We start from the raw sequence: 15,861 nt of genomic DNA on the forward strand, positions 1-15,861 counted from the left end.
TGTGTATTTCTCCATGTCCCCCTCCCCCTTTCACCAGTGTGTATTTCTCCATGTCCCTTCCCCCTGTCACCAGTGTGTATTTCTCCATGTCCCCCTCCCCCTGTCACCAGTGTGTATTTCTCCATGTCCCCTCCCCCTGTCACCAGTTTGTATTTCTCCATGTCCCCTCCCCCTGTCACCAGTGTGTATTTCACCATGTCCCCTCCCCCTGTCACCAGTGTGTATTTCTCCATTTCCCCCTCCCCCTGTCACCAGTGTGTATTTCTCCATGTCCCCTCCCCTTGTCACCAGTGTGTATTTCTCCATGTCCCCCTCCCCCTGTCACCAGTGTGTATTTCTCCATGTCCCCTCCCCCTGTCACCAGTGTGTATTTCTCCATGTCCCCCTCCCCCTGTCACCAGTGTGTATTTCTCCATGTCTCCCTCCCCCTGTCACCAGTGTGTATTTCTCCATGTCCCCTCCCCCTGTCACCAGTGTGTATTTCTCCATGTCCCCTCCCCCTGTCACCAGTGTGTATTTCTCCATGTCCCTCTCCCCCTGTCACCAGTGTATATTTCTCCATGTCCCCCTCCCCCTGTCACCAGTGTATATTTCTCCATGTCCCCTCCCCCTGTCACCAGTGTGTATTTCTCCATGTCCCCCTCCCCCTGTCACCAGTGTGTATTTCTCCATGTCGCCCTCCCCTTGTCACCAGTATGTATTTCTCCATCTCCCTCTCCCCCTGTCACCAGTGTGTATTTCTCCATGTCCCCCTCCCCCTGTCACCAGTGTGTATTTCTCCATGTCCCCCTCCCCCTGTCACCAGTGTGTATTTCTCCATGTCCCCACCCCCTGTCTCCAGTGTGTATTTCTCCATGTCCCCTCCCCCTGTCACCAGTATGTATTTATCCATGTCCCCCTCCCCCTGTCACAAGTGTATATTTCTCCATGTCCCCTCCCCCTGTCACCAGTGTGTATTTCTCCATGTCCCCCTCCCCCTGTCACCAGTGTGTATTTCTCCATGTCCCCCCCCCCCGTCACCAGTATGTATTTCTCCATCTCCCTCTCCCCCTGTCACCAGTGTGTATTTTTCCATGTCCCCCTCCCCCTGTCACCAGTGTGTATTTCTCCATGTCTCCCTCCCCCTGTCACCAGTGTGTATTTCTCCATGTCCTCCTCCCCTTGTCACCAGTGTTTATTTCTCCATGTCCCCCTCCCCCTGTCACCAGTGTGTATTTCTCCATGTCCTCCTCCCCCTGTCACCAGTGTGTATTTCTCCATGTCCCCTCCCCCTGTCACCAGTGTGTATTTCTCCATGTCCCCTCCCCCTGTCACCAGTGTGTATTTCTCCATGTCCTCCTCCCCCTTTCACCAGTGTGTATTTCTCCATGTCCCCACCCCCTGTCACCAGTGTGTATTTCTCCATGTCCTCCTCCCCCTGTCACCAGTGTGTATTTCTCCATGTCACCAGTGTGTATTTCTCCATGTCCCCCTCCCCCTTTCACCAGTGTGTATTTCTCCATGTCCCTTCCCCCTGTCACCAGTGTGTATTTCTCCATGTCCTCCTCCCCCTGTCACCAGTGTGTATTTCTCCATGTCTCCCTCCCCCTGTCACCAGTGTGTATTTCTCCATGTCCCCTCCCCCTGTCACCAGTGTGTATTTCTCCATGTCCTCCTCCCCCTGTCACCAGTGTGTATTTCTCCATGTCCCCACCCCCTGTCACCAGTGTGTATTTCTCCATGTCCCCCTCCCCCTTTCACCAGTGTGTATATCTCCATGTCCCTTCCCCCTGTCACCAGTGTGTATTTCTCCATGTCCCCCTCCCCCTGTCACCAGTGTGTATTTCTCCATGTCCCCTCCCCCTGTCACCAGTTTGTATTTCTCCATGTCCCCTCCCCCTGTCACCAGTGTGTATTTCTCCATGTCCCCTCCCCCTGTCACCAGTGTGTATTTCTCCATTTCCCCCTCCCCCTGTCACCAGTGTGTATTTCTCCATGTCCCCTCCCCTTGTCACTAGTGTGTATTTCTCCATGTCCCCTCCCCCTGTCACCAGTGTGTATTTCTCCATGTCCCCCTCCCCCTGTCACCAGTGTGTATTTCTCCATGTCCCCTCCCCCTGTCACCAGTGTGTATTTCTCCATGTCCCCCTCCCCCTGTCACCAGTGTGTATTTCTCCATGTCTCCCTCCCCCTGTCACCAGTGTGTATTTCTCCATGTCCCCTCCCCCTGTCACCAGTGTGTATTTCTCCATGTCCCTCTCCCCCTGTCACCAGTGTATATTTCTCCATGTCCCCCTCCCCCTGTCACCAGTGTATATTTCTCCATGTCCCCTCCCCCTGTCACCAGTGTGTATTTCTCCATGTCCCCCTCCCCCTGTCACCAGTGTGTATTTCTCCATGTCCCCCTCCCCTTGTCACCAGTATGTATTTCTCCATCTCCCTCTCCCCCTGTCACCAGTGTGTATTTCTCCATGTCCCCCTCCCCCTGTCACCAGTGTGTATTTCTCCATGTCCCCCTCCCCCTGTCACCAGTGTGTATTTCTCCATGTCCCCACCCCCTGTCACCAGTGTGTATTTCTCCATGTCCCCTCCCCCTGTCACCAGTATGTATTTATCCATGTCCCCCTCCCCCTGTCACAAGTGTATATTTCTCCATGTCCCCTCCCCCTGTCACCAGTGTGTATTTCTCCATGTCCCCCTCCCCCTGTCACCAGTGTGTATTTCTCCATGTCGTCCCCCCCCCCGTCACCAGTATGTATTTCTCCATCTCCCTCTCCCCCTGTCACCAGTGTGTATTTTTCCATGTCCCCCTCCCCCTGTCACCAGTGTATATTTCTCCATGTCCCCTCCCCCTGTCACCAGTGTGTATTTCTCCATGTACCCTCCCCCTGTCACCAGTGTGTATTTCTCCATGTCCCCCTCCCCCTGTCACCAGTATGTATTTCTCTATGTCCCCTCCCCCTGTCACCAGTGTGTATTTCTCCATGTCCCCCTCCCCCTGTCACCAGTGTGTATTTCTCCATGTCCCCCCCCCCCCTGTCACCAGTATGTATTTCTCCATCTCCCTCTCCTCCTGTCACCAGTGTGTATTTTTCCATGTCCCCCTCCCCCTGTCACCAGTGTATATTTCTCCATGTCCCCTCCCCGTCACCAGTGTGTATTTCTCCATGTCCCCCTCCCCCTGTCACCAGTGTGCATTTCTCCATGTCCCCCTCCCCCTGTCACCAGTATGTATTTCTCCATGTCCCTCTCCCCCTGTCACCAGTGTGTATTTCTCCATGTCTCCCTTCCCCTGTCACCAGTGTGTATTTCTCCATGTCCCCCTCCCCCTGTCACCAGTATGTATTTCTCCATGTCCCCTCCCCCTGTTACCAGTGTGTATTTCTCCATGTCTTCCTCCCCCTGTCATTAGTGTTTATTTCTCCATGTCCCCCTCCCCCTGTCACCAGTGTGTATTTCTCCATGTCCCCCTTCCCCCACCCCAGGTCACCAGTGAGTACATTTACATACCCCCATCTCCCATCCTCAGTCACCAGTGTGTACATCTACATGTCCCCCTTCCCCCACCCCAGTCATCAGTGTGTACGTCTCCTTGCAGAATGTTTTTAGTTTTATTTTTTTCTTATTGTTGGTACAGGTGGGGGGCCCAGACCAGTAAGTTTCCTGGGGCCACAAAAGCGTAAATCCGGCTTTGGACCTACGTTTAATATTATTGTTATTTTCTTACTTGCAAATAGGACTTGTCTGGCATAAGAAGATAGGACATTTATTGGAGGATGGAAAACATTAATTTTACTTCATTTAAGCTGAGTACACACCTTTGCGATCACTCAACTGATTTGGTTAAACGCTCCCAATCAGCCGAGTAGTATGTACAGGGCTGTATGTGTGTAAATTTATATGTTTCCCTTTGATTGTGCTCTCTGGTTTTCTCCCACAGCCTAATCACTAGTTGGTAAATTGGCTTCCATCTAAATAAACATTCTCTGGTAGTGCAGCACAGCATAACATGCAGAACAGTATATAAAAATAACTATAGGTCAGTAATAATAATAATAATAATAATAATAATAATAATAATAATAATCAATGCAGATAATCTATCCTGAAAAAAAACTACTGAGCTGGAACATTCTTGAGAACTGTGAAAAAAAAGCTTTTCATTCAGCAATTATTGTGGCTAACGTCCACTATGACCTCAAATTTAGATGCATACCTCAAATGGGATGTAGTTATGTGACCGGTGGTTACAATACCTCCACCCGCATCCCAAACCCTGAAAATTCCGACAGTCGCCATGCCGACTAAAAGGGGCTATTCCAGGACACCCATAGAGTGGGAATAGAACCTGTGGTGAGCACACCACCGAGCCTGCAAAGGGCTTTATTGCCCACCCCACCCCCGCTGGCATTCCGCAACCGCGATCCCAGCATCAGGATGCTGACCGCCGGGATCCCAGCCGCCGGTAGCACAGCCCCTTATACTGTCTACAGTATATAACATAATAAAACAGAATACGATACAAAAATCACAAATAAAAAGCACTTACTGTTACTGAACAGGCTTAGTACATAGGAAGTCATTCCAAGTTGATCGTGGCTGTGCTAAATTTAGCACAGCTACAATCAGGCACTCAGACATGCGGGGGGGACGCCCAGCACAGGGCTTATCCGCCCCGCATGTCAGTGCCACCCCCCCCCCCCCCCCCACAGAAATGCAAAAGCACGGCACAGCGGCGGTGCTTTTGCATTTCAGGAGTAACTCCCGGCCAGCTCAGCTCCTGCGGCTGGTCGGGAGAGCCTCCTCGCTGCCCGGGTTGCAGCGGCTGCGTGTGACATCACACAGTCACCGCGGCCCGCCTCCCCAACGGTCCGGCCATGCCTGCATTGGCCGGACAGCGCCCCCTAAACGGCGGCTTGAAGCCACCGTCCAGCCCCCTTCCGCTCAGCGACCGCCTCTGCCTGTCAATCAGGCAGAGGTGATCGCTACAATACAACGACCTTCGGCCGCCCAGCATGCACTGGCGCACTGCAGCGCCGGCGTATGCGCAGATCCGACCTCCACAGTACATAGTACATATAATTTTGTATTAGGACTGCTGAAAAACTAAACTGAAACTAAACAGTTATAAGGGCTGTATCATGAAAAAGGGCAAATTCCATTCTGTGCTGAGAACAATTAAATGTCAGATGGAAATGGAAATAATAAAATTGCCCAGCTGTGTCTCATGTTCCCAGAGTGGATGAATCATAAACAAACAGAATAAAACAAATATAAAACAAATATATAATAATTATTTAACAATATATAACTAGTATATTGAACTGGTATTTTTTAATATAAAGAACACAGCTATACATAGAGTAGATCATCAAGATAATGGCCAAATGAAATAGCCCATGATTTTGGGGACCAACGCAAATTGAGTGCAACAATGAGCTTTAAGGCAAAACCAACCTGGTTTGTCCTTACAATGTGTTGTCACTTTAAAACTAATGGCCCCTGCAAATCTTGGGCTATTACATTTGGTCCAATGAATGGATGGCCATATTTGTACATACTAGACTGAATAAATAGACAACAGGTAATGAAAGAGGAGTGATATGCACTATGTGGTTGAAGACTGGGCATTCAAAAGGATAACCTTGGTACATAAATATGATAATCCATACCAGCAACAGTTCTTGCTGGAACCGATTCTTTGTTGATCCAGAACACAACTTGGGACAACACAACAGTCATGCTGCATGGGATGTATGTATGGATGATGTAATAGCCTATTTTCCTTCGCAGGTAGAACAAGACCACTTGCTGTGAATATTCACCTACAACAAATAAATAATGGGATGATAAATGAGTGAGGAAATGGAAGTTATGTGGCAAATGCGGGGTGCGGGCCATACCAAAAACTGTCCTGGCTGGAACAGATTCCTTGTTGATCCAAAAAGAAACCTGAGAAAGAATGACCGTCATTATGCATGGGATATACGTCTGTATCACAAAATAGCCCATTTTCCTTTGCAGGTGGAAATGCACCGTCATTACAACATATTCACCTGTTGGTGGGAAGCAAAGAGACAAACATCATTGTCAAGATCTCGCAGAGGTTGCTTAGGATATAGATTCATTGTTAAAAGGTGATTTGGTATGAACAAAATCTGTCAATCTGTATTTGTTTATTAATTTAGTACATCAGTCTCAGAAACTCATAGTCATAATGGAAGAAATTGGCAGTAATAACTGAAAGAGACAGAACTAGGGAGGCCAATCCCAAGATATTTTTTCAATCCTGGGAATCAGGATTGAAAAATGATCAATTCCGGGATTCCGGAGATACCTGGATTGGCTGCTTTTCAATGTGTCCCACCCCCACTGCCCTGACGATCCCAGATAATTCACCCAAATCTAGATGGGCAGAAGGGGGAGACACTTGCTGTGAGTTCTGGTGGGCAGGGTGGCAGTGAGGTCCGGCAGGTGGGCGGGCAGTATAGGGTGGCAGTGAGGTCCGGCGGGTGGCCTGGCAGCTGGCTGCGCAGCGTGACCTCTGACTTCACATCACGCTGTGCAGCCGGAGCGAGGGGTAGCTGAGCAGGGGGGCCAGTCAGCATCTGAGTGTCCTGAGGATGCTCAACCCTGTCCAGCATAGAAAATACTAAAGTGGTGGCCAATCCCGAAATCCCAGGGATTGGAAGCTCCAACCCTGGGATTGAATCCTGGCCAATTTTAAGCCGGAATCCCAGGATCCCGCCGATCCCAATTCCAGGATTGGCCAACCTATCCAGAATTATCTAAGCGGGAAACATGAAATAATAAAATATACAAGGACAGATGAAAGTAAAGATTTGCGGGTTTGGATTTATTCGGTTCTTAATGCCAAAATTAACACGAGTTCGGATTTATCTGGATTTTTGTTATTGGCCATCCAAAACACGTGACATACGAGAGTCAGTAAAATGCCGTTTTGAGATCTGGGTAAATCTGAAACTGTATATCCCTAGATTAAAGAAATAGTTTCATCTATAGATAGTAACTAAAGGGCAGAGTTAAATGTGCAGTCAGTGTACTGTATGTAGAAGTATCTAATTAAAGCTCTTTAGGCCCTAGGAAATTTGACCATTGCAGGTTAGCTTTTTACCAAAAAATCAAATGCAGAAACACACAAAAGGATAGGGATAAGCTTCACTGGTAATGTTGCCCTTGACAGTTGGAAGGTTGGCAAATTGGAGGGAATATTTGACATCTTTCAACCCCTTGGTATCCTTTGGGAAACACATATATGACTTTGTTTCTATAACAGCAATTGATTGTAAAAAAAAAAGAGCTAATTTCCTGTTGTATATCTGAGTTCTGTATAAGCCCAATGGCAAATAAATGCCCAGGTTTGTAGGTAAGCTATGGCATGTTAATCTTGTCAGTAAGGGAAGTAGAATATTACTGAATAAGTAATAGACTGTTTATGGTGATATATAGGATGTGAGGATAGGGTCTTCATGGGATATCATGAATTTGACTGTCTGGAATTGCTCTGACTTTTTTCAGTTTTCACTTTCATAGAGGAAGCGTAGCTTTGTCAGAAAGTATTGCTTACTGGACACAAGTGAGGCAAGGTATAATTTGCCGCAACTTCCCCAGTGAAGAAGATGAGTTTTTCCTGTACAGGGGATGAAAACGATGACCAGGACACCTTCTTTGTAAAAGAGACCAGCATTATGCCAAATTAAGGGGAAGTGGGTCTACACAGTTTAGGCTGCACTGGGGGTAATTCAATCATGCCATTGGTTAAAGTTTCCATTGGCTCAAGATTTGTTTGGTTTGGAGCTATTTGGTTGTAATGCTTTCTCAGCCACCAATGTTTTATAATGATTACAGTCCCCAATCAGGTGTTTGTGCATTTATTTTAGTCTAAGTTCAAAGACAAATTTTTGTTATGGTTTATTATGACTATAAGAGACCATCAACTGCTAGGTGGCTTATTATAGCCACTTTATTCCATGTTATACTTCCATATAACCATGTGATCAATGTGGTTATGATCAATTATTTCCCTTTTCCAGCAGCAAACAAAAAATTAAAAACTTTTGTGGCAAACAGTAATTATAGACATATTTTAGAATAATCAGATAGGCAGAATGTCACAGATAAAATGCATATCAAAGCTTTTGCTCACTCACCCTTGCTTACAAAAGAGTATTGATCCGGTTGGCTTGAAGACTGCAAAACAGCTCAAAGCCAATTACAGTAGGATGAGCTGTTACAGAATATTAGGTCATACTTATGTAATGAACAAACTATAAATAAGAGGACCTGCTCTGTTCGTATAAATACAGTATGTAGATATAATCAAAGATATAAAATTAGAAGAGCCTGTAAATACATAACACCACAGATGTGTCCACATATACATATTATCAAATTGCATGCCATGGACTTTGTGATTTAGAGGTGCTGATTTTTTTCTTCAAAAATTCATTTTAGGGGGGTGTCCAATTAGGTCCAAAACATTTTTAGCCATGAAAAACAGGGGGTTTGTGCATTTTTTAGCAGCATTTTTTTTGTCCTATCCAATAGATTCCATTTTTTTCCATCTGAAAAATGTAAAATTTTCCTGCAAAAACCCATAGGATCCACGAAAACTTGCAGGCCTATGGGGGGTCATTCCAAGTTGTTCGCTCGCAAGCTGCTTTTAGCAGCTTTGCACACGCTAAGCCGCCGCCTACTGGGAGTGAATCTTAGCTTATCAAAATTGCGAACGAAAGATTCGCAATATTGCGAAAAGACTTCTCTGTGCAGTTTCTGAGTAGCTCGAGACTTACTCTGCCAGTGCGATCAGTTCAGTGCTTGTCGTTCCTGGTTTGACGTCACAAACACACCCAGCGTTCGCCCAGACACTCCTCCGTTTCTCCAGCCACTCCCGCGTTTTTCCCAGAAACGGTAGCGTTTTTTCACACACTCCCATAAAACGGCCAGTTTCCGCCCAGAAACACCCACTTCCTGTCAATCACATTACGATCACCAGAACGAAGAAAAAACCTTGTAATGCCGTGAGTAAAATACCTACCTGCATAGCAAATTTACTTGGCGCAGTCGCACTGCGGACATTGCGCATGCGCATTAGCGACTAATCGCTCCGTTGCGAGAAAAAAATAACGAGCGAACAACTCGGAATGACCCCCTATGTGTTTGCACGACCATGATTGGCAGCCAGTTTTATGGCTAATTGGATAGCTCCAGGCAGGTAAATTAGCTGAGGGGAATTACTGCAGCTACAATAAATGGATACCACCCTTAATGTGCTACTCTATAACAATTCCTATGTAACAAAAAACCCTAACCCCAAGTTCAGTACAGTATTAGCAACTTTGTACAATATTAGCAGATTGAGTTTGATTTCCCAGTGGACAAGATGCCGCCAGTCACAATACCGATGCTGGTATACCGATAGTTGAAATCCCAACAAGGAGGAGGTAAGTCTGTTCCCTCCTTTCCCCTACCTCCTAACCCTAACCCTCTATTTCTGCAGCCCTAACCTTCCCCGTTAGTGCATGACCCTAACTTTCCCCAGTGGTGCCTAAACTTAACACTCCCTGCCCCAGAGCCTAACCCTAACCATCCCCCCTAGTGCCTAAACCTAACCTCCCAGTCTAACCCTAACCCATCTGCAGGGGTGTAGCCAGAGCTTTGCGGGCCCCATAGCAGCACATTAAAGGGGCCCCATACCAATGCTTCTAGAGACACTTCTCTGCAGCAGTTGATAATTGTATGCCATATAATAGTGCCCTAGTTTATTTTATGAACCAATGTAGTTCCTCAGTTCACATTATGTATCATTTTAGGGCACAGTACCCCCAATTCACATTATGGCATACAGTTAACCCAGTTCATATTATGCCACATTACAGTGCTCAGTTTATATTACAGTATGAACACTATAATGCCCCCCAGTTCATTTTATACCAAATTACATTGAGCAGGTCCCAGGACATAACTAGGTATATTGTAGGCTCCAAAGCAAAAGTTTGTAAGGGTCCCTATGTACCACCCAGTGGTGAAAAATGTACATAGCACATGTAGCTTTGACAGGGAAGGTGGGCCCCTCTAAGCTCTAGGCCCTATAGCAGCTGCACTCCCTGCACCTATGGTAGCTACGCCCTTGTCCGTCCGCTATAGTTATGATGAGGATGCCGGCTGTTAGGATTCCCGCACTGGCATTCTGACTGCCAGGATCCTGACAAGACAGCATTGTGCTTAATCTGCTACTTTATACAAATTCCTTTTGGGGGAAAAAAACAGTACTTAGGGGGTAATTTTGAGTTGATCGCAGCAGCAAGTTTGTTAGCAATTGGGCAAAACCATGTGCACTGCAGGGGAGGGGGGGCAGATATAACATTTGCAGAGAGAGTTAGATGTGGGTGGGTTATTTTGTTTCTGTGCAGGGTAAATACTGGCTGCTTTATTTTTACACTGTAATTTAGATTTCAGTTTGAATACACCCCACCCAAATCTAACTCTCCCTGCACACATTACATCTGCCCCTCCTGCAGTGCCCAACTGCTAACAAAATTGCTGCTACGGTCAACTCAGAATTAGTCCCTTAGTACATTATTCGCTACTTAGTACACCACTAGCAAAAATTCCACAAAATTCAGAAAAAGTACTTAAGAACTGGACTAGCTACCCATGGCAGAGTGTTTAAGTCATACCAGGCAACATCTCATGCCACATATCACAGAAATGATAGATACTTTATAAGAGAACACATCTTTATGCATTTAGTATAGTCAACAATGGGTATTTGTGCTATAAAATTGAATTTGTCCATTATTTTGTCTATTGAGAACAGTATCATTCATTCAAAATGAAATCCACTATACAGATGGAGCCTCTGTTACTATTGCTCCGTCTGTGACTAAGCACACCCGCCTGGTGCACCTAGTCACTGGGAGCATCTCCATCTGGGCGCGCGCGCCCAGTAGGAGACACTCCCCATTCACTTTAATGGAGAGCGTCTCCGTCTGTGCACCCGAAATAAGAAGCTCTGAAGAGAAAGTGGTTCGTGCACTCCCGGCGTGACTAAGCAGACAGAGCGCCTAGTCACACTGGGAGTGCACACCTGCGACTAGGCAGGGTTTGATAACACTGGCTCCATCTGTATACTGTAAACTAGCTCAATAGAACCAACAAATGACTGTAAACTATCAAAAGAAATACGTTACCAAAACATTATTGTTATGATAATTGTATCAAATGATTTTACAAAATAATAATAGATAAATAAATAGAACTCATGGTTCACATTACTAATTAATTACATATTTTTCATGAAGCAAAACTGTTAGAAGCCAGTTTCAGTCAACAACTGTTTTTGCAAGCAGTGAGGCAAATGAATTCAGTGCAAATTTGTCAAATTAGTTATTAGTTTATTATTGAAATCACAGCGTGAGCATCATATAAAATATACCCCATACAAGAAAACATTAGCAAAATTGTTAACATCTATAAACTGGTAATATAAGAGTGTAGGGTATATGTCTCTAATAAATTTTTCTCGGTCATACAAATCTGTAATAGGACCATACCAACTAATAAGCAGTTAATTGGTTGTTATGGTTTTAATGTAAAACATTATTTGTCATAACACAACTCTAGGTTATATAGGTGGAATCAATTTGAACATACTGTAGGCTGCATTTTCTCTAAAGCTCTTTACAATTGGGAAAGAACTACTAAAACAGGACTGGGTTATACAGTAAATAGATAAAGAATTAAGAAGGTTCTAATACTGTAGGTGTTGGATGCATAAGGTTAAATGCCACAGAGGTGCTGATTTTTTTCTTAAAATATTCTTTTTAGGGGGGTATCCAATTAGGCCCAAAACATTTTCAGCCATGAAAAACAGGGGGTTTGTGCATTTTTTAGCAGCAATGTTTTTGTCCTATCCAATTAGATTCCATTTTTTTCCCATCTAAAATTTTTTAAATTTTCCTGCAAAAACCCATAGGATCCACGAAAAGTTGCAGGCCTACGTGTTTTTACGGCCGCGATTGCAGCCAGTTTTAGGGCTAATTGGATAGCACCGGGAAGGTAAATTAGCTGAGGGGAATTACTGCAGCTACAATAAATGGATACCACCCTTAATGGGCTACTCTATAACAATTCCTATGCAACAAAAGACACTAACCCCAAGTTCAGTACAGTATTAGCAACTTTGTACATTATTAGCAGATTGAATTTGATTTCCCAGTGGACGAGATGCCGCCGGTCACAATACCGATGCTGGTATACCGATAGTTGAAATCCCAACAAGTCTGTTCCCTCTTTTCCCCTACCTCCTAACCCTAACCCTCTATTTCTGCAGCCCTAACCTTCCACATTAGTGCATGACCCTAACTTTCCCCAGTGGTGCCTAAACTTAACACTCCCTGCCCCAGAGCCTAACCCTAACCATCCCCCCTAGTGCCTAAACCTAACCTCCCAGTCTAACCCTAACCCGTCCGCAGGGGCATAGCCAGAGCTTTGTGGGCCCCATAGCAGCACATTAAAGGGGCCCCATACCAATGCTTCTAGAGACACTTCTCTGCAGCAGTTGATAATTGTATGCCATATAATAGTGCCCTAGTTTATTTTATGGACCAAAGTAGTTCCCCAGTTCACATTATGTATCATTTTAGGGCACAGTACCCCCCCAATTCACATTATGACATACAGTTAATCCAGTTCATATTATGCCACATTACAGAGCTCAGTTTATATTACAGTATGAACACTATAATGCCCCCCAGTTCATTTTATACCAAATTACATTGAGCAGGTCCCAGGACATAACTAGGTATATTGTAGGCTCCAAAGCAAAAGTTTGTAAGGGTCCCTATGTACCACCCAGTGGTGAAAAATGTTCATAGCGCATGCAACTTTGACAGGGAAGGCGGGCCCCTCTCAGCTCTTGGCCCCATAGCAGCTGCACTCCCTGCACCTATGGTAGCTACGCCCTTGTCCGTCCGCTATAGTTACAATGAGGATGCCGGCTGTCAGGATTCTCGCATCAGCATTCTGACTGCAAGGATCCTGACAAGACAGCATCTTAACCGGATCTCTTATGAGCAGATAACATCACAAAATTAATGAAAAGGTACATAATCTGGGTTAAAAGGCAAAACCCAGAGGTCCTATATGAGTGACTTGTGCCATGCAGCCTTTTGCTTAATCTGCTACTTTATACAAATTCCTTTTGGGGGAAAAAATACAGTACTTAGTACATTAGGGGTCATTCTGACTCGATCACACGCTGCAGTTTTTCGCAGCGTAGCGATCGGGTCAGAACTGCTGTGGTACGATCGCCTCTGCCTGATTGACAGGCAGAGGTGGTCGATGGGCGGGAGGGGGCGAAACTAAATTTAGCACAGCTACGATTAACTCGGAATGACCCCCATTATTCGCTACTCAGTACACCACTAGCAAAAATTCCACATAATTCAGAAAAAGTACTTAAGAACTGGACTAGCTACCCATGGCAGAGTGTTTAAGTCATACCAGGCAACATCTCATGCCACATATCACAGAAATGATAGATACTTTATAAGAGAACACATCTTTATGCGTTTAGTATAGTCAACAATGGTTTTTTGCGCTATAAAATTGAATGTGTCCATTATTTTGTCTATTGAGAACAGTATCATTCATTCTATACAAATGGAGCCTCTGTTATTATTGCTCCGTCTGTGACTAAGCGCGCCCGCCTGGCGCACCTAGTCACTGTGAGCATCTCCATCTGGACGGGAAGCGAGCCATGCGAGGGGACGCGGTGCACTAATTGGGGTTCCCCGTCACTTTACGAAGAAAACAGCACCAAAAATAGTCAAAAAACTCATGTCAACCTTTTCCATGTCGACCTAGTACATGTCAACCTAATGTCCATGTTGACCTAATGACCATGTTGACCTAATGCATGTCGACCTTCAGTGGTCAACCAAATGGATGTCGACCTAATGCATGTCGACCTAATGAACCACATTCCTAGTGGAAACCCATCAAAATCGATGGAATACTCTTCATTCTCTCTTGTCTGATACATACAGTGTAGTACAACCTACAGTATTGATCACTCATGCCTTCCAGTTAGGCTCTTACATTTTCTTTTTGCTTTTTGCTTAGGGGGAGACAATCTGTTAAGAGTAAGTATGCAATTAAGTATTTACTTACTTTAGAACTGTAGACACAACATGTCTGACACTGAACTGAGCACCATATGTATAAGGGCAATAATGCCCTTCACAAGGTGAACAAATAAAGAGGACATTTTGGATCTAGCAGTAGAGCAAATGTTTACATTGGTCATGCACGCTTCTCCCATAGATTTTACATTTGAACTTTGCTGCTCCGCAATGCAACAATCTCATTTTTCTCTTTGACTGGCACATCTACATGGTAAGACCTTTATTCTGATACCTCAACCATATTTTTACCTCCAGCCTTTCTCTCACAATAGGCCTCACAGTAAAAAAAACTTATAGAATTAATATATAGATACTCACTGATGCATAAAGTGGAGTTGAACCTTTATATCAACCAAAAGTAATCTGTGCCATTGTTGGTGCATAGATTTGTGAGGAACAAGTCACATGACAAACCTCTCACAGTCACAGAACATGACCTGTATCACAAAGAGTTAATATATCTTGCAGAAGGAAGTAGCATAACTGCTTAAGAAATTGGACCTGTTATACACATGTGCTCCAATATAAACTGGAATAATCTAGCAGAGCCATTAAGGGTGTGCTTTATGGGGGTTATTCCGAGTTGTTCGCTCGCAAGCTGCTTTTAGCAGCTTTGCACACACTAAGCCGCCGCCTACTCGGAGTGAATCTTAGCTTATCAAAATTGCGAACGAAAGATTAGCAGAATTGCGAATAGACACTTCTTAGCAGTTTCTGAGTAGCTCCACACTTACTCGGGATCTGCGATCAGTTCAGTGCTTGTCGTTCCTGGTTTGACGTCACAAACACACCCAGCGTTCGCCCAGACACTCCTCCGTTTCTCCAGCCACTCCCGCGTTTTTCCCAGAAACGGTAGTGTTTTTTGCACATACCCATAAAACGGCCGGTTTCCGCCCAGATCACCCACTTCCTGTCAATCACATTACGATCACCAGAACGAAGAAAAAACCTTGTAATGCCGTGAGTAAAAAACCTAACTGCATAGCAAATTTACTTGGCGCAGTCGCACTGCGGACATTGCGCATGCGCATTAGCGACTAATCACTCCGTTGCGAGAAAAAAATAACGAGCGAACAACTCGGAATGACCCCCTATGTTTTTAGCTTGGGAAGCACAAGGCAGCAATGGTGTATATTAGTGAATAAAAGAACTGTGATAGCCAAAGCCACAGTGGATGGACTCTTCACTTAAATCTATCTAAATCTATATCTTTAGTAATAGGGTGTGCAGTCCAGGTGCCTTCCCCCCTTCAAATCAACATTGCAAAGGAACAGGTGAGATTAAGCACACACAGACACAGTAATGACATTCATATGTGACACCATACTGAAACTGCAAATGTATCTAATGCCATCATGTTTTTCAGCAATTTTGAGCTGCAATCCTTTAACAATTGCTGAAGTCACAAGAGCATTGTCTAAAATTAGTAAAAGCTGAACTTCAAGACCATCTTGACTTCAAAGTGACATGTGTAAACCTATGAAATTACCCATACCAGGGGCAATAAATAGTGACTTTTAAAGAAAACTTTTTAATACACTGTATACCAACACAAACATCATGTAGAGCAAAAATAAAGTGTTGGGAACGTTAGAGGGCTATGCAATCATGATAAGGAGCAAGTTCCATCAAAATTCACTCACATTTCAAAGTGATATTGGAGGTAAATTTA

General features: G+C 44.8%; 1 protein-coding gene across 1 annotated transcript in view; it reads right to left on the reverse strand.

Annotated features, from left to right (window-relative positions):
- The window catches only part of GABRA6 (gamma-aminobutyric acid type A receptor subunit alpha6), a 48,959-nt gene that overhangs the window by 10,080 nt on the left and 23,018 nt on the right, over window positions 1-15,861 (reverse strand). The window contains exon 7 of the mRNA XM_063930585.1: window positions 5,883-6,035. Within this exon, the coding sequence (XP_063786655.1) occupies window positions 5,883-6,035 (153 nt within the window). The remainder of the gene's footprint in view (window positions 1-5,882; window positions 6,036-15,861) is intronic.

The sequence above is a fragment of the Pseudophryne corroboree genome, chromosome 6, assembly GCF_028390025.1.
Source record: "Pseudophryne corroboree isolate aPseCor3 chromosome 6, aPseCor3.hap2, whole genome shotgun sequence".
Classification (NCBI taxonomy): Eukaryota; Metazoa; Chordata; class Amphibia; order Anura; family Myobatrachidae; genus Pseudophryne; species Pseudophryne corroboree.